General features: G+C 40.5%; 1 protein-coding gene across 1 annotated transcript; it reads left to right on the top strand.

The window, feature by feature from the left end:
• The first annotated feature begins 859 nt into the window (after positions 1–859).
• Positions 860–13775, top strand: LOC108444498 (major histocompatibility complex class I-related gene protein-like). The gene is made up of 7 exons (XM_017725703.2): positions 860–1090; positions 5516–5779; positions 7074–7352; positions 7995–8282; positions 8361–8474; positions 8619–8651; positions 12237–13775. The coding sequence occupies exons 1-7, from the start codon at positions 1033–1035 to the stop codon at positions 12284–12286; spliced, it is 1086 nt and encodes a 361-aa protein (XP_017581192.2). The 5' UTR covers positions 860–1032; the 3' UTR covers positions 12287–13775.
• The last annotated feature ends 6703 nt before the right edge of the window (positions 13776–20478 follow it).

Raw genomic sequence — 20478 nt, 5'->3', positions numbered from 1 at the left:
TACGGTCTTGTGGGGCCTCTGCAGAGAGAACGTACTACGTTTGGGTATGAAATGTGTGTGCCCAGGTTTAACGTGTCCTGGTTTAACATGTCCAGGTTTAACGTGTCCTGGTTTAACGTATCCTGGTTTAACGTGTCCAGGTTTTACATGTCCAGGTTTAACGTGTCCTGGTTTAGTGTGTCCAGGTTTAACGTGTCCTGGTTTAACGTATCCTGGTTTAACGTGTCCAGGTTTTACATGTCCAGGTTTAACGTGTCCTGGTTTAGTGTGTCCAGGTTTAACGTGTCCTGGTTTAACATGTCCTGGTTTAGTGTGTCCTGGTTTAATGTATCCTGGTTTAACATGGCCAGGTTTAACATGTCCTGGTTTAGTGTGTCCTGGTTTAACGTATCCTGGTTTAACGTGTCCAGGTTTAATGTGACCAGGTTTAACGTGTCCAGGTTTTACATGTCCAGGTTTAACGTGTCCTGGTTTAGTGTGTCCAGGTTTAACGTGTCCTGGTTTAACGTGTCCAGGTTTTACATGTCCAGGTTTAACGTGTCCTGGTTTAGTGTGTCCAGGTTTAACGTGTCCTGGTTTAACATGTCCAGGTTTAACGTGTCCTGGTTTAACGTGTCCAGGTTTAATGTGACCAGGTTTAATGTGACCAGGTTTAACGTATCCTGGTTTAACGTGTCCAGGTTTTACATGTCCAGGTTTAACGTGTCCTGGTTTAGTGTGTCCAGGTTTAACGTGTCCTGGTTTAACATGTCCAGGTTTAACGTGTCCTGGTTTAGTTTGTCCTGGTTTAACATGTCCTGGTTTAGTGTGTCCAGGTTTACTGTGTCCTGGTTTGTAAAGCAGTGCTTCTTCTTGCTGTGCGGCAGCGCTGTGTTAAAACAGGCGGTGGCAGAAACGAAAGTAAAACTTACCAGAACAACAAGGAGCTCGATGGCAGAGTTAATGCAACAGCGAACCATAATAACCAGTTCCGTAAGTCTGGTTTGGCAGTATATACAGATGATCTAAACTGCACCACCTGTTTGTGCTGAAATGGAGGGAATCCGCGCTCTGTTGCTTGTTTTGCTTCTACCTGCCGCCGTTTCAGCAGGTAAGAGCTCAGAGAACCTGACCAGTCCTGTTATTTTCACTTGGCAGCAACATTCAGAGCAGAAACGTTCAGAACGGGCAGTGTTAGTTCAGGTAGTTCGACATTAAATCACCTTTTCTCTGTTTATAACCTAATAAACGCTGCGTAGGCAGGAAGAGCTGGATCTTTTCAGTGGGAGCCTGAAGGGGCTTAACTGGTCTATTCAGCGTGTGGGTACGACTGAAAAAGACGGGGTTGTGCGCTTGCGACAGAAATCGCCTAAGCAAATGTGTAAAATCGTTAATGTGAGTCGTCGTTATTACGCAGTGAATGCTGCCTAAATCGTGTGGAAACGGGCATCGTTTCTCCGCACTGCAGTGTCTGTTCCCGACAACACATGAAAGGTGGGTGGAGCTTCGAGCAGCTTAGTTCAGTTTATAGACCCTTTTCACGCCCGGGGGGAGGTGTCGAGTTCCGGGGGAGATTCCGCGCCGCGCTGCTGCGGTTTGTTTCTCATCATCTCGGGCTAAACTCCCCGCTTTAGGCAGGCCGATGTGGGCAGAACTGTGGAAGAGCTGTCGAGCTCCAAACGCGCCGAACTCGATAATAAAATAAGGGATATAAAGTCTTTACTGAGCGGTTTGTTGTTTTTGCTGCTTCCCTGTGTTGTAGTTAGCGAGCTAACGCTAACGCTAGCTACCTCACTGTCTCAGACAGGAGGAGCGATGTTGGGGAGTTTCAGCATTTACAGGTCTTTAAAATCGGGTCTGTGTAAGAAGTAAATAAGCGGTGGCCAACACGAGTTACTGTGTTAAATTACATCCGTCTCAGTGTCCAGTGCTGCAGGCAGGGAGGCCCAGGTCAGGGCTCGGGGTTACCGGTCCTTAAAGGAAAGCGAGGAACCGTTTATGTGCCTCACAAACGGCCACACATCTTTCCAGTGACCACCTGCCGTCACCTGCTCACAGAAGGTCTTTGATGCCGTACACGAGCCGTTAGTTCAGTCCATAACAAAAAACCCCACCTAACACCCATGACTGTTCAAATGTAGTACAGAGCTAAACGACAGTAAATAAAGTGTAGGAATTAAAATGGGAGCTGACTACAGGGGTTAGGAGAGAATACATATTGAAAAAAAACACAAAACAAGCTAAAACTGTGAGTTCATCCCATAACTGTGCTGTCCTGACCATCCTGGACCATCTAATTGAGTATAATTACTCAGGGGCAGTCGTGGGCTGGAGGTGAGGGAACTGGCCTTGTGACCGGAAGGTTGAGCAAGTCCTTGAGTAAGACACCTAACCCCCAACAGCCCTATCCCCCCAGGCGTGGTGGATAGGGCTGCCCACTGCTCTGGGCAAGTGTGCTCACTGCCCACTAGTGTGTGCATTCACTAGTGTGTATGTGGTGTTTCACTTCACGGATGGGTTAAATGCGGAGGTGGAATTTCTCCAGTTGAGGGATTAAAAAAGTATCCCTTAACTTAATGTTCTGCTTGCACTGTAGATGGTGTGAGCGGGTAAATGAAGCTCAAGTTCAGACACAATGAAATGAAGCACCCTTCCTCCAGGACCATGGAAGGGAATCTCCAGCCAGGAATGTGATAAATACAGTGCGATAAGAACGAAAGATTTATAGTTAATGCAAAACAAGACCAGTGGACGGAGGACAGGGTAATACTAACCAGTACTGAGTGAAGGTACTGAGAGTATGTAGCATCAGATTGTGACTCTGGGTCACAAATACATTTGAATATTCTCCAAATACACTGAACCACAGACCTCTTTTCTATTGTTTTATTATTTCTCTTTTTTTATAAGCCAGTTATGCTCCAGTGGTCTCTATGTGAGTCCACATTTCAGCTTTCACTTTCATAACTAAATAAATATAGAACTTAATCATTCATCATTTCATTGCAGATACTGAATAATACAAAGTAGTTTCAGAATAATTCGTAGTGGGCACTGGAAGTTTTGTCACTGAAGTATTCATCGTGGCAGTGATGCAGTCTATAGAGTCTCCTCCTGTTTAGTATAATGAATAATGAAAGTATATCGAGTGTGAGAATCCCGACAGCAGCGTTCTGTTACATTAGAAACTCGATCTGTGAACTAGGGTTCTAGATCTGTGTCCTGAATAAAGACAGAATCTGTCTTTAGAGGCAGTCACTCTACTGCTTTACGTAATACCTTCCACTGTACTGCAGAGAAGAACTCAAAGATTTTTACTATTTAAAACAAATAAATGAACAAAACATTCAGAGTTGATTGATCTCTTCCTTGAGTTTAATAAATAATGAGTTCAATAAAAGAAAAACGTATTACTAAACACAGGAAGAGAAAGAAGCTGTGAAGTTAAGTGATACTTTTTTGATCCCACAACCAGGGAAATTCCACCTCTGCATTTAACCCATCCATGAAGTGAAACACCACATACACACTAGTGAATACACACACACTAGGGGGCAGTGAGCACACTTGCCTGGAGCGGTGGGCAGCCCTATCCACAGCGCCTGGGGAGCAATTGGGCGTTAGGTGTCTTACTCAAGGACTTGCTCAACCTTCCGGTCAGTCATGGACTGTCAGCGCTGGGGATCGAACCAGCAACCTTCCAGTCATAGGGCCAGTTCCCTAACCTCCAGCCCACGACTGCATGGTAGATGCTGAATAATTAACAGATGCTCAATAATTAATAATAGATGCTGAATAATTAACGGATGCTCAATAATTAATAATAGATGCTGAATAATGAACAGATGCTCAACAATTAATAATAGATGCTGAATAATTAAAAGATGCTCAGTAATTAATAATAGATGCTGAATAATTAAAAGATGCTCAATAATTAATAATAGAGCTGAATAATGAACAGATGCTCAATAATTAATAATAGATGCTGAATAATGAACAGATGCTCAATAATTCATAATAGATGCTGAATAATGAACAGATGCTCAATAATTAATAAAAGATGCTGAATAATGAACAGATGCTCAGTAATTCATAATAGATGCTGAATAATGAACAGATGCTCAATAATTAATAATAGATGCTGAATAATGAACAGATGCTCAATAATTCATAATAGATGCTGAATAATGAACAGATGCTCAATAATTCATGACAGATACTGAATAATTCATGGTTGTCACTGAAATATTCATAGTGGCAGTGATGCAGTCTAAAGTCACCTCTTGTTTATTTTGGCTATGACGGTGTAGAAGTGATACAGAAGTGAAAGTATATCGAGTGTGAGAATCCCGACAGCAGCGTTCTGTTACATTAGAAACTCAATCTGAACTGCAGTTTTAGCTCTGTGTCCTGAATAAAGACAGATATTCACTCTACTGCTTTATGTAATACCTTCCACTGTTCTGCAGAGAACTCTTAACATTTACATGTTGCACACATTGGAAAAAAGAAGGGCGCTTTAAATGCCCTACGCTTTGTTTAGGAGCTACATTTAAAATAAACAAATAAACAAACTAATACCGCCTGTTGTTAAGGCATAGCTACTTTATATTTGACTAACTTAAAAATAAACTGGGTTTATTTATACTTTTACATCAAAAATCAACAAATTATGCGTACAGACAGTGACATGCAAGAATGCAGGCCCTCTCGGTCCGAATTTCTGTTACTGTGAATGAATAAATGAGTTAAAAGATGACTTGATTCCCAAGAAGCATAAAGTTAAAGATGGCACATAAGCGAGATTACTAGTTTATTTCATTTACAGTTTCAAAATAACAAAAAATGAAAGGGCCCCCCGCACGGTCAGTGCTTAGTAAGACCCCTTTGGCAAGTATCACAACTTGTGAATGCTTTTTGCTGCAGCTGTCTTTCAGTTCTTGTTGTTCTGACGATTGGGAGATTAGCATCACCTGACTCTTCCTAACAATGACTGAACAAGCCATCGTCTTGGTAAAAGTTATCGGACAGCTCGGATTTCTTGGCGTGTCCAAACTTGCAAAGTCTCCTTTCTTTTTTAACTTTAAATTTGTACAAAATATAAGCAACACACTAATCTTGCATAAAGTGTTGAAAATAATGTTTCATCTTTAAACGTATGTCCATTGAATATCCGGTCATCATCTGCTCACATTCACAGTGACAGAGAGTTTGATGAGGGGTGCCCAAACATTTGCATGCCACTGTATATGAATATATAAATGATTATGGCACAGTACTAACTGTTTTGGTAGGGACTGTTGAGCATAACTCAGAAATGCTGCCAGTTCAAGACCAGCAAGCACAGCTTTGAACAGCTGTTCACACAGAAAATCATCATATTTTACATTAAAACACTAAAAAGTTGAGAATCTGTTTCAGTTGTGACTATTATACTGTTATATAAGTGTAATAGGACACAATGGTGTGACTAACTGTGTGCTATAAATGTTCACTGGTGACACACAACTAACACTCCACCCCCTCCTCTTTACAGGTTCTCACTCTTTAGCCATGGTCACAACGTTCATCGAAGGACAGACGCCGTTTCCAGAGTTTAGTTTCACACTGATGCTGGACGACATCACAGTTTCGTACTTTGATTCTGAGACTGAGACGCTTTTTCCTCGAGGTGTTGATCGAGACCAGGGCGACGATGGTGTGATCGACCCAGATCATCTCAAGACCATAACGTCCTTCATGCATGCTGACTTTAAACGGAGACATCTGTTTATAAAATATGAGTTAAATTACACTGAAAGTAAGTGAAACACTTTAGCAGGAAAACACTGGTACAATGAATTTAAACATGTAAATATGTAATCAGGCAACCTGAACAAACAAGGAAACTTGATTTCTTTGTTTCAGTTTGTGAGTAAATGTTCAGTTCTGCAAACCTGTTTCCAGAAAATAACCAGAAGAGAACACTCTGAAAATGCCAGTTGCATAAATTTTGATGTGAAAAATCTGAGTAATTTAGGAAAGACATTTACAATTACAGTAACATTGCAAAAAAACTACCATTATTTGTCACAGCAGTTGTACACACAAGTGCAATTTAGTTCAGAATTGATAGAATAAGATGAGGTTTTCTAAACTATTGAAAATTTGTATGTTGCCGTTGGACCTTGTATTTTAAATTGTTTTTCAGTTTTTGACATAATCTGAAAGTGCCAGTTGTTCTTTACATGGTGTATAAATTTAATGATGAATGGACCAAAAGAAGCGACACAAAATGACTTGGAAAAGATTCTGGTTCCATTGACTTACATTAAAAGTAAAGTATGTATTCTATCTCTCTCACTTTGCCGTGTCATTAGCTACTAATGTCTGCGTTGCTATGGTGACCAGCAGTCTGCGCTGATCTTCAAGGTTAAATGCTGAATTAGCAGTTCTACATTAACTCAGAGTTTAAGACCATTTACTGTTGAACTGTGTTGAAGGATCAGCGGAGCTTTATTTTACAGTGTAGGAGGATTATTTTATTATTACGTACTAATCTGATTCTGCTGTGGAGCCATGACGGGGTAATAAAAGAGCCGCATGTTGCCGACGTCTGATTTAGACAAATACTGAACAAGATACCAATCAGCAGCAGAAGCCTACCCCCATCAGAATATAAAACATTTTCAAGCTATTTGGTTAACTCAGTTCTTGTACTTGCCTGTCCACAAGCCTGAAGTGTAGGTTTTGTTTTGTTGGACCACTAAGAAGATTTATTGTACTATATTTAAATACTTAAATAAATTGACTCATACTTAAATATATGGACTTGTTCAGACAAAATAATAACAACTAGTATAGTGAAATTCATTTTATACATGATTAATGTTGCTATTATTATTATTTTGTTCCTAAATAAACTATAAAAACATTGTTAATGATATAGTCTATCATATATGTATTTTCCAGATTTGATTCCAGTGTATTATTCCAGTGTGGTTTTTAGAATGTAACTTAAAAGTAAAGTAATGAGGTTGGAGATTATATTTTTCAGAAAGTACACAATGTTTAACCAAGAAAGCAGTTAACTCTCCTTTTTATGTCTGTTTTAGGTATTGAAGTCCAACAGAGGCTGGTGGTGTGTGTACTGTTGGACAATGACCAGCCTGGACCGTTCGTCCTCAAGAATGCAATCGGAGGCACCACAAAAGATGAGCTGCGTTTCCATGAGCACAAATTTACATATCAAAATGCTTTAAATATCACAGAAGAAAGACTGAAAACACATTTGGAGGTAACTATGTGGCGTCATGAAAACCTGTACTACCCAGTGTGCATTAAAACACTCAGAGGCTACCTGGAAAAGAGAATGAGTCAGGTGAAGAGGAGAGGTAAGACACTGCTCTACAGGTCTGGAAATGTTTTTCATGTTGATTTTATCTATATAGCAATTTTTAATGATTGAGTGCTTTATGAACAGGCCAAATCGCACACATTCCCAAAGAATGTTCATACAGGACACTAAATTAGACACTAAATAAACAAATGGCTATAGAAATAAAAAACATCTCTACTTTTAAAAAGTCATTCTAGTTAGAAAAACAGTCGCTTCACAGATACCGACACCAAGACCTTTAAAAAAAAATAGTAGCACCCCTTAAGTAAGTCATCCACAGTTGTCACCACTCAGTCCTAATTACCTTCTCTTGGCTCTCCAGTCCCTCCTAGTGGTCAGAGGTAGTCTAGCAGGCCGCCTGGACGTTACAACCATGGTAACATAACATTTCTGTAATTTTCAAATGAGCCACATTAGCAAGTCTGTCACAGATTACTGATGGATTTGATCTGAGGCATGTGTGATGACTTGAGCATGCAGTTAGCACCATGGCTCCATCACCTCCAACTCAAAACTAAAGAAATGAACTTTGGACACCAAGCATGTCTTGGCTGGTTGACTACACTTACATCTAATGTAGCTACAAATCTGAACATGACATCATCTCTAATGTAGGATTCATCTTTCTCTCCTGCAGTGAAGCCCAGAGTGAGGCTCATCCAGAGAAGACGCTCCGTGTCTGGGTGGGATGGCGTGACCTGCCTGGCCACTGGTTTCTACCCCCGTCACATCGACCTGACCATCTTCAGAGACGGGCAGCCAGTTCCTGATCACCTGACCACTGGAGGAGACCTGCTGCCCAATGTAGATGGGACCTACCAGATGAGGAAGAACCTGGAGCTCAGTGAAGAGGAGCTGAAGAAGTACAGCTACACTTGTACAGTCGCCCACCTCAGCCTGGACAACAAGCTGGACATCCATCTGGGTACTGAATCTCAGAGTGACGCAGAAAATTCCTCAGCCGACTCTGAGCTTTTCATCACTTTCTCAAATTATGTTTCAGATTATGATCCAGGGGAGCCCATTGTGCCCATTCTTAGCTCTGTGGTTGCTGCTCTGGTCTTGTCGTGTGTGATTGTGGCCGTTGTCTGGATGATATACAGGAGAAAGCGAAGAGGTAAGAAAGCAGATGAGAAAAAAGTTGTTGAGCAGTTTTTAGATCTATGCACTATAGGGCTGAATTAGGTAGGAGATGAATTACTGGACCTTCTTCAAATGTTTTCTCTGATCATACTTGCTTTCTTATCGTCTCCTTTGACAGCTTCTTCTCTGGGGGACTATTCATCAACCTCCAGTAAGTGATTTTTTTTAATGAAAAGTTAAAGAATCATGTATATGCATTCATTCACTTTACAACCCCATTTCCAAATACGTTGGGACGCTGTGCAGAATGTAAATAAAAACAAAATGCAAATCATTTAAACCCTATGTTTCATGGAAAATAGTTCAAAGACAACAGATCAAATTTGTTTTTTTTTTTAAATACATGGCCATTTTGAATTTGATGCCAACAACTTGTTCCAAAAAGGTTGAGATGGAGGAACAAAAGGCTGGTAAAGTTGTGGAATGCTAAAAAAAAACACCTGGTGGTTGATTTGGCAGCAGGTCAGTAACATGATTGGGTACAAAACAGCATCTCAGAGAGGCGGAGTCTTTGAGAAGTAAAGATGAGGAGGGGTTCACCACTCTGCGAAAGACCAACAATTCAAGAAGAATGTTTCTCAAAGTGAAACAGCAAAGAACTTGTGCTTTTAATCGTCTATGGTACATAATATCATTCAAAGATTCAGAGAATCTTTGGGCCCTCAGATGGCACTGCATTAAAAACAAACATGATTCTATGATTCTGTAGTGGAAATCACTGCAAGGGCTCAGAAACACTTCTGAAAACCACTGTCTGTGAAAACAGTTCATCACTGCATCCACAAATGCAAGTTAAACCTCTAAAATACAAAGAAGAAACCAAATATAAACAGGATCCAGAAACGCTGCCACCTTCTCTGGGCCTGAGCTCATTTATAATGGACTGAGGGGCAGTGGAAAAGTGTCCTGTGGTCCGACGAACCAACATTTGAAATTCTTTTTGGAAATCATGAAGACTGTCCTCCGGGATATATTAATGCTGAATGATAAATACAGGTTTTGGCAACATATGCTGCATCCAGACAAGGTCTTTTTCGGGGAAGGCCTTCATTATTTCAGCAATACAATGTCAAACCACATTCTGCATGTATTACAGCAGCATTGCTCTGTATTAAAAGAGTCTGGGTGCTAAACTGACCTGCCTGCAGTCCAGACCGGTCACCACTGAGAACATTTGAAGAGTTATTAAATGAAAAATATGACAAATGACCCCCTGAAACTGAAGAGCAGCTGAAATCCTGTATCAAAGAAAAACAGGAAAACTTTTCACTTTCAGAACTACAGCAGCGTCTCCTCAGTTCCCAAACACTTAGAGTGTCGTTAAAGAAGAGGTGATGAAACACAGCGTTAAACACGCCCCCGTCCCAACTTTTTTGGAACTTGTTGCTGGTATCAAATTGAAAATCGGTATACATTATTCAAAAAAACAATAAAATTTCTCAGTTTCAACATTTGATTTGTTTTGATAATATAAGTTGATAATGTAGTGCTTGATAGTTGCATTATTGCATGGCTGTAGGGAAGATATGAAGAAAACACATCTAACCATGTTACTTGAAAAAGTGCAAAGCCAGACTTGATGATTATAATAAAACCAACTGCCACTTTTCTATTGAACAAATTTGTTTTGAGCACAGGTGTCGTTTATGTTAAGGACATACTTTCACCATATTTTGTAATTTTTCATTTTGTTCCCAATATTTTTGAAAGTATAGTCTGTGTAAAGTCTTATATATAATGGATCTCTGCAGACACATGTTCAAGCAGTTACAAAAAACTTTACTAAGACTGGGCAGAAAAGAGAACTATCTCAGAGAGTGCTGAAACAGATTTCTCCAGTAAGCTATTGTATGAATTAATCTAACAATATATAGCCTAATTCCAACAGTAACTCCAGAAAAAACACAACTTAAAAGCATTATAACAGTTGGGCAGGCATGAATGCACATTAAGCACCAAACACTGTAAAAAGTGGCCTGTTTTTTTTTAAGTGTTGGGGCAAGAATGAAGGCCTGTGAGGGGACAAACCTGCATAATATACACTGTAAAAAGTGATTAACAAAAAAGGTTTTTCATGTGGTAAAACATCATCGAACCAGGTTTTATTACGTTTTGTCTTATGAAGAACTTATTTAGGTTGGACAAATATGTAAGGTTTGACCAGTAAGCAGACTCTCGGGGTTATAAAACACAGAAGAAGCTTTACTTTGGGATTCAGGCAGAGATATCGTCATCAATACACAGGCATGGGTCAGTTCCAAAGTAATCCCAAAAACACAGAAGGCGATCATAACCAAGATGGGCAAAGCAGAGCAGAGTCAAAAACACAGGCAAAAAGTCAAAAACCAAATGTCAAAACAACCAGGCAACAGTACAAAAGGGCAAGTCCAAAAAGCAGCGCTAACGACAAGTACAGGCAAAAACCACAGTCTGAACCACAGGAGATCAAACCAGAAATAACGCCCAGTAGTTTCACTAGGAAAGCAATACCTCACAAAGAAGCTGACTACAGCCCGGGCTAAAATACTGTCTAAGTCATGTGATAAAAACATACAGGTGCACATCATCAGTATTCAGGACAACTTGAGCGGTGATAGACGGCTAGGATAGGCTCCAGCACCCCCCCACGACCCTGACAGAGAAGCGGCTTAGAAAATGGATGGATTATTTGGATTATTTTCATCGTTTTGAGATCCTTTATATGACGATATAAAACAATTAGCTCCGGCCACACAAGCTGATTGGTTGAGAGGCGTTCTAACTGTGCTGTTATTTCACTATGACATCACAGGTATCACAGGTACTATCACAGGTTTTTCACAAACACTGTATCACTCCACTGAGATGCCTTTGCTAAGCAATGACTCTGACAGCTGTAGGTGACGCTCAAGCCATTTGAACGTTTTTACTTCTTACTTTGCCACAAACAGAAAACGGACACTAAAGATCACATTTGCCTGACAGCTGATTTGGTCCAACTCTGAAGATGAGATGTCACTAAATTCCCAAACTGTTGTCACCACTGAGCAGCTTTTCAGTCTTCAGCTGTGACAGAAGAACAGCTGAACAACCTGGAATCAGCCAGAAATGAACCTGATACCAATCGCCAAACTAAGTGTGCTGTAAGAAGTTTTACAGACTGGCTGGAACAAAACAACATTAATGCTGATCTGGAAAAAACTGAGCTGAACCTGATATTGGGTCAGTTCTATGGCTCAGTCTGATTTGGTCAGACTCTGAAGATCAGACTCCACGTTTGGCGAATGGTATTGGTTATATTTCTGGCTGATTCCAGGTTGTTTAGCTGTTCTTCTGTCACAGCTGCCAACTGAAAAGCTGCTCAGTGGTGACGACAGTTTGGGAATTTAGTGTAAGGAGCTGTAGAACGAACTGCCGGCTGTGCAGCGAGTGGGTGGATCTCATTACTCTGATGTAGCAACTAGCTGCTCGTTAAGGAGCTATAATTTGGTGAAGGAACTGAACATTAAAACATTAAACGCCATGTTCACGGCCCAGTTTATTCATTTCTTACTGTATTTATTAACTGTTGTATAAAAGCAATAGAACATTCAAGGAGTGTGTTATCACGAAAAAGTGATGTCAGAGTTGGTGAGTGCGCTCAGTGTGGTGCTCAATGTAGAATAAATCCTGTTTAACAGAATGCATGGTCTTACAAATTAAGATGAAATATGCACTCATAGTGTGGCTAATTCATTAATTTCTATTCTATTTTCAGCCTCAGAAGAAAAACAGGTTCCACTGGATGATCTAGTTGAGGACTCTTAGAAATGAGAACTTCAATCGTCTAAAAAAGTCCTGTGTTCTGTGTAAATTACTTAGGTTTTTTTATATTCTACTGTTTTTTAAAAAATTCCTGTGCATTAATGATTTATAGTACTGTAAGTGTTTGGAATGTTTTGCATTTATAATCCATGAAATAAATGTGGATTAGTGTTAATTCCTTAAAATATGAAATAAGCAGGCTTAAAATGAAACTGCAGAAAATGTCATCTTGTTCTACTTGTTTTCTCACCCTGCAGAAATAATTACCACTTGACCACGCCTACTGTTTGATTACATACAGGAGAGATGGAGAGATTGTATACAGTGTTATATACAGTAGATGGTACAGTAACATGGTCTTTTAGGAATAGCACTATTGTCATAATGCATAACTTTAACATTTTTGGTATCACTTTATGTGAAGACTACCTGCAGGGTGAATAAATAATGCATGGCTAAGTCCTGCTATAACATACTTACGAAGCAATATTTGAGCATTCATGACCAGCTTATGCTAGCAATTGCAAGATGACATAGGATGTCCTATGAGGTAAATGGCATTGCATTGTCATAAGGGACCCTAAACTGAAGTGATAGACCTTTCTGTAACCTAATTCTTGTGGTTTGATGGTTAAGTTAAGGTTTAACGTGTGAGTGTCCACTGTGGTTAATGAGCTACAGCTCTGGGAAAAAGCTGTGAGCAAATCTGGCTGTGCTGGATTTGTCGGCCCTGAATCTTCTACCAGAGGGAGTGTCTGGAGGAGGTGATGTCCAGGATACGAGGGGACATCTATAAAGAACATTCGACTACCCAGTGAGCATGAACTGTGATGGAACAGTCTGAAGATTCATGTAAAGAGTTAGAATTTGTTCCCTGTTTCTTTAAGCAGGTGAATGCAGGTAGGGTCCTGGGAGACTGACTCAGGAGAGAGAACCTGAGAGGGAGGTCAGATGCATCAACCTGTTTTCTCTGTATTGCATTTCATGTTTTGTTGTGTTGGTGTGTCTGTAGTCGAATCCTCTCAGGCTCCTCTAGGAACATGTTTCTCTCTGTGTATTGTGGTATGTCTGTTAACAGAGCCTGTGTCAGCTCTTCGGATTAATGGTAACAGAGTTTCTCTCATCTGTTGTTGCCAAAATAAGAAAGGTGGGAGGAGCCTTAGAGCGGCAGTTGTCTATGTAATAGAATAACGAACAGCGGAGCTCCATTGTTGCCTCAAGACAGAATCTGTGGCACATATTTGTGCTGAAATGAATGGAATCTGCTGCTTATTGTCTGCACTGCTTGTTCTTTCAATATCTACTGCTGTTCCAGTAGGCAAGAGCTCAAAGAGTCTGAGTTAAATTAATTAATTCATGCCTTTTTTATGCATGAACAATCAATTATTCTGACAAAAAATAGAATTGTGGATATTTTGTAAATTTGACCACTACAATTTTTCTAAAGTGTATTAAAAAGCCACTTTATCTGAAAATAAATTTGCAAACAAGACTGCTTGTAATCTGTGTGGTGATGCATCACTGCCTCAATAACAGCTTTCTCTTGAAAAGGGCTGGAAAAATAGCAAACATTGGTTTAATTTATTGGTGTTACTGCAAATTGTTTATAACAAATAAAATAATTACATTAAAAAGGATTTACATAATAATTACATAAAAAAGAGTTTAACAGTCTGTAAATAAGTTATTCAAATGATCCATACAGTTTATTTTATGCTTTTGGAAAGTACTTTGTGTTTCATACTTAAATAGAAAACAAACGTATCATCTTCACAGCATCATTAGCATCATGATTGTGATTGTTTGACACATTTCACAATAAAAATGGATTAAGTATGGAGCCCTGTGGAACACCATAAATTCTATCAGGTCTAACAACGTCATCATCATCATCATCATCATCATCTTAAACCACTTAGTCAAAATATAGTCACATTAGCAGTTGGGAAAGCAGAGAATCCCACTTCCAGGCCAACTTGGAGATACAGTTCCTCCAGTGGGTCCTAGCATGACCTTGGGGTCTCATCCTAGTAGGCCTCATCTGGTAAATTTCCACCAGGGAGCATCCTGACCAGATGCTTGAACCACCTCAACTGGCTCCTCATCCTGGATCAGGGCAATGTCATGGTGAAAGGGCTGGTGCTATTTTGGGATCATTAGAGCCAAGCCATCTAGAGCAATGTACTCCTGGGAGGGTCTCCCAAGGCAAACAGGTCAGGAGCGAAGATCCAAAATGCTCCATGACTAAGGGACACAAGAGAGTTACCAGGACTTATCCCTGGAGTCAGGCCTGGGGGTAGTGTTCCTAGACAAGCACCTGGTGGCCAGGCAGCCCATGTAACCCAGCCAGGCTCAGCCTTAAAAGGCAACATGGGGACACCGTGAGCCCACCACTGGCAAGGTCCAGCATGTGGGACCTGTGCAGTGCCGTATAGGCATTAGGAAATGGCAGGGAGGTCCTTGGTGGCATGGACCCCTGCAGCAGAAACTGTCTTTTGGCACGTGGACAGTAACCTTTTAGGAACTTTTACATTTTAACTTAAATGTAAAACACAATTCCACAGAACAATCCACTCTACTTATATACTTAGAATTATCCGGTGAGCTGTAGCACAAACAATAAACCCTAATAACTAGTAATAAAAGCACCAATACCTTGTTTTGTCAAGCACACAATGGTTCTGCTTCAGTACTGTGACCTAATACCTATATTACAGATAGCGCACACACCATAATAACCCATAATACAGTCAAATAGCCTGGACAATGTACATTTCACAACACGTACATGAAAGATGCAAGTTTTTGAGATTTGGAGACCTCTCTGGTGGAAATGTGTAATTGCATGCAATATACAGAGGAACATTTTATAGTGTGGGTTGTGTTTCATCCCCCTTCCCTGAGTGGATGAATCAAAGAATTCAAAGAGAACTCAGTCCAAACCCTAAAGTCTAGCATCTCTGAGGATGTGAGTGAATGATGTACTACTGTCATACTGCTGATTTTGAGATCGTTTGAGGCTGAAACATCGAGCCGGACCTTCTTATTGAGTCTGATTCTGACATTAATACGTAAAGACGTAAGACATGGTGTGAAAACTCCTGACTGACTTTTAAATTATTATTTCAGGCTTTACAGGGCGACTCACAGCAGCACACGCTCAGCATATTTTAGCCTGTTTATATTCTCCTTTCTCAGTAATGATACTGCTTTCAGTTTTAAACAAAAATGATACACAGTGCAGCTTTAAATAAACATGCGTATAGTATGTATGATGTTGTTCCAGAACTGTGTGCTCATTTCATGTTAATAAAACATTTAAGTTGGGCTATTGGCCTATATTGAACAGTCTAGCCCACGCAGTGTATTTCACTCTCCCACAGGTTCTCACTCTTTGGCATTGCTTTCAATATACATTAAAGGAGAGACAGCGTTTCCTTAATTTAGTTTCACTTGATGTTGGATGACATCACAGTTGGATACTTTGATTCAGAGGAGAAGATTTATGTTCCCAGAAGTCCAGACAAAGCAGAGGGTGAAGATGATGTAGTCGACCCAGATCATGTCAGGATCATCAGCTCCTTCATATACAATTCCTTTGGATGAAGATGGTCATATGCAAAATATCACCATGTCTTCTGATGGTGGGTAATAATAATAATAACTAGATGTGCATTTCCTGAAGGAACTGCAAGCGTGCTTGAAAAGAGCTGCAAGTGTGTGTGTGTGTTTGTGTGTGTTTCTGTGTAGGTTAACAACACCTCCTTAGGTATGTGTCTGTGTGTGTGTCTGTGTGGTGTGTGTGTGTGTGTGTGTGTGTCTGTGTATGTCTGTGTGTGTGTGTGTGTGTGTGTCTGTGTGGTGTGTGTGAGAGGGAGAGATGTATGTGTTGGGGGGGGAATCATTCAAATGAACTGTCACTCTGTTATTATGTAGCTCTTAGTGGAGAAGCCTTGTTTGAGTCCAATTTGCACCCTCTGAACAAACAGTCATAACTCGGGAAATGTTTACTCTATCTCTTAACCGGGTGGATGGTGTGAGAGAAGACCCCTTGAGGCCTATTTTGGTGTAATGTTGTGTGTATTGAGAAGAAGAAAATTTCTGAGTTAGGACAAGTTAAACACAGAGAAAATCTTGAAATAAGCACATTCTGATTTTGAGAAATGTACATGGGAGCGAATGGGGCAGTTTTCGGTGCCTAGTGCCAAACAAATGCTCATAACTCTAAAACGAAGTGATAAAATGATGAGAGATTTTGAGGACAAGTTTGAAATTGAAATGGAGTTTCTAGGTGAAAGTTGATCAGCTGTGTCTGTGAGACTGAGTGGCCTGCTGTGACATCATCGATGTCAGGTAGAATCTGAAGTTCTGAACATTCTGCTGTTCACTCTTATGGGAGGTTTTTTATTTTTAAATTTAATTTTATCAAAAACTACCGATCCGATCGACGCCAAACATACATAGCACAAGCCACAGCGTTGAGACCTTTGAAACGCAGTTTGAATGGAATCTGTAGGTTTAGTGGTTTGGGCTGTATTAATCACAGAAAGGTGTGGAAGAAGAATAAGAAGAAGTATGAGTGATTTTTCAAGCACTCTAATCAGAACTTTAGTAAGGTCCATTCTGCAGAATGGTGAATACTTACCATAGTGAATACAATAACTGCTAAATATAAGTGTTACACCAACTGGAAGGTTGTCCTTTAGTTTTGTTTTTAATAAAATCACAGCTGCTCTGAGGTCAGCTGAGAAGCTCTTACTGCTCACCGTGTGGTTTCATCACTTTTTCCACATTGAATTTCATAAAACCCTTTATAAACTTCCAAGCATCTCAGAGTCCTAATGCTAGTCCCAGAGAGCAGATATTCTATCGCCATATGATTGGGTAGGTGTATGACACTGTGGCCACGGCACTGAGTAGACCCTGACGAAAACCCTTCTGAAATTACCGAGCTCTGGAAGTCGGTGTCCTGATAGCTAGTTATGGCCATGCAAGTGAGGATGCCATATCCACAAAGATGAAACTCAGGAGTATGACTTATAAACAAAATAGAGCATCACACTGAATGATAGATGTAGAGGAAACACCCAGAGAGCACCACACAGAAGGCTAGAGGGAGAGGAAACATCCAGAGAGCATCACACATTGAAGAAAACAAAGAGGGAGCTGCAATCATCAGACAAACTAGTAAAACTTTAGACAGTTCTTCCACTTTAGACTAAGTTATATATTTTTTTATGACCATGAATATAATTGAGACCAGGAATATAATGCAGTTTTACAGAATACACAATAATTGAAACCTTAAATGTAAATAGAAATGAAGTTACATCTAAACATGACGTCCTCGTTGATTCATGCCCTTCATTTGCAGTGAAGCCCAGAGTGAGGCTCATCCAGAGAAGACGCTTAGTGTCTGGATGGGATGGGGTTACCAGCCTGGCCATAGGATTTTACCCCCGTCACATCAACCTGACCATCCTCAGAGACGGACAGCCAGTTCCTGACCACCTGACCTCTGGAGGAGACCTGCTGCCCAATGGAGACAGGATCTACCAGATGAGGAAGAACCTGGAGCTCAGTGAAGAGGAGCTGAAGAAGCACAGCTACACTTGTACAGTCACCCACCTCAGCCTGGACAACAAGCTGGACGGTCCATCTGGGTACTGAATCTCAGAGTGTCACAGAAAATTCCTCAGCCGACTCTGAGCTTTTTCAGATTTTGATCCAGGGGAGCCCATTGTGCCCAATCTTACATCTGTGGTGGCTGCTCTGGTCTTGTTGTGTGTGATGGTGCCTGTCGTCTGGATGATATACAGGAGAAAGCGAACAGGTAGGATCGTGAATCTGAAAGTGTCTCATGAGCTTTTGTAGCCACAAAACAATACTGATATTTGGTTAGATATAAAGCTCAAAATATATGTTTTTTTCCTGCTATAGCTATACCTCAGAGTGGACATTCACCTGCCTCAGGTAAATAATTTTATTTCAATAAAAATATGCCTCATATATGCTATATGGCCAAAAGTATGTAGACACATCCTAATTTCTAAGTTCAGATGTGCAGCAAGTGAAAATTGCCTATGCACTGTTGCATCACTGACTACAGAGTTCTAAACTGCCTCTGGTAGCAACATCAGCCTAAGAACCAAACTTCATAAAATTAATATCCATGGCTGCACACAAGACTAAGATCACTCTGTGCAGTGCCAAGCAACAGCTGGAGTGATGTAAAGCCTGCTGGACTCTGCAGCAGTGGAAACATGTTCTCTGGAGTGACCAGAGTGAATCACACTCTATCTGTGAGTGTGATAGACGAATCTGCACAAAGCACAAAGCAGCTCCACAAACACATGGATTGGCCTGTTTGGTGTGGAGGAACTCCAGTGACCTCGAGAGTCCTGGCCTCAACCCCACTGAACACCTTTTGGTATGAACTGGAGTGTCGATAAACCCTTTTGTCTAACATCAGTGTCTCACCTCACATATGCTTTTTAGCCTGAATGAACACAAAAACCATTGACACACCCCAAAATCTTGTGGAAAGCTCCCAGAAAAGTGTAGGGTGTTACAGCCATAGGCTCCATATTAATGCCCACAGTTTTCAAATGGGATGTCCAACAAGCTCATTAGTGAACATGATGGTCAGGTGTCCATATACATTTGGCCAGCACTGTAGTGTAACTATGTAGTGCATATATTTGCTCTTATAATTACATTTGTATGCACAGGTTTGGATGACCATGTTCAAATGTATTTATTTGCTAAATTTAACATATTGGCGGAAAAAACCCAAAATGCACAATGTGCCATAACTTAAACACAGCGGTGCACGCCCCCATCCCAACTTTTGAGGAACATGTTGCTGGTATCAAATTCAAAATGGGCATATATTTTTCAAAGAACAATAAAAATTCTCAGTTCATTTGATTTGTTGTCTTTGTATATATTTTACTATTTTAGTAGTATTTTCCTTAAAAATATGGTTTTGGGGGCTCCCTAGTAGCACAACCGTCTAAGTGTTGGCCCCATCATCAGAAGACCACGAGTTCGATTCCTGGTGATGCTACAGTGGTCTTTAGCCAGGACTCCAAGAAGGCACAATTGGCCTCACTCTCTCTGGGTGGGTAGGATGGCCCCCCTTCTCCACCCATCACTCAGCGCAATGCTAGTCAGCGCAGGCGTCTGTTTGGCTGTCCAGTGACGTGGCGCGAGCAGCAATTTGAAAAGATGCGGTGGCTGGTTTCACAGGTCTCCGAGGAAGCCTGTGTAGGCCTTCACTCTCCTAGCGTTGATAGTATAGTGTGATTGGGGGAGTCCTAACTACAGGGTAGAATTGGAGAAAATGGGGTTGTATTTTATTTATTTACTTATTTCTGGAAAAACACAGATACAAGTTAGAAAGCCACCAGCTTATAGCACATCAGACTCAAAACTGCACGCAGGCTGCAGGGAGAGTTCTCCTTAAGTAGATTTCCAGTAATTGCCTAGGAGGTGCTCTTTGCCTGCCTCTGGTGGCAGGAGCCGGCCTAGCAGTGCCTACTGTGGCCACTAGCTGACAAAAATAATTGGCTAACCACATTTTTAAAAGCAGTTTTCTCTCTGGAACAACTGAAAGTAATCTTTGTCCTGTTTTCTATTATATTCTGTAAAAAATCTTGTTTATTTTGTGCCCTCTACCATATCTGCTCTCTGCTAAATGTAAAAGCTTTCTGTTGGAGTAATGTTGTTCCATGCTGTAATACAGTGATGTTGAGATTTCTTTATGTAGAAATACGACTTCTTCATCAAAAAGAACCACAATAATGTGAAAGTTTTAGTCGGTCACTTGTCAGCAGGGATGCCTACAGTTGAGTCAGACTGAGCCGTTCATAACACTTCACTAATAACACTAATAACATTACAGTTCTGTCTACAGGCGCAGGAGAAAAGGAGGCCTCACTGGATGCCGTCGAGAGCTGATTCAATGTAATCACTTTAAACTAGCTCTTCTGAACAAGCACACAAGCACAGGAACATCGTCATTTTATTTCAGAATAATAGTAAACAGTAAAGAAAGCACAGTTTCTGCAAACATAAACAGCCTACAGTTTTAAAGAGCCAGTATCCTACATTTCTCTGTTATTTTTCTTGTCAGGTCCACTTACAACATTTGTGCACTTTTATTTACCAAAAATAGTCATAATTCATTTTTA

This window comes from Pygocentrus nattereri, chromosome 8 (assembly GCF_015220715.1).
Source record: "Pygocentrus nattereri isolate fPygNat1 chromosome 8, fPygNat1.pri, whole genome shotgun sequence".
NCBI lineage: Eukaryota > Metazoa > Chordata > Actinopteri > Characiformes > Serrasalmidae > Pygocentrus > Pygocentrus nattereri.
Note: the sequence above shows the minus strand (reverse complement) of the source record. Positions and strands in the feature narration are given on the sequence as shown.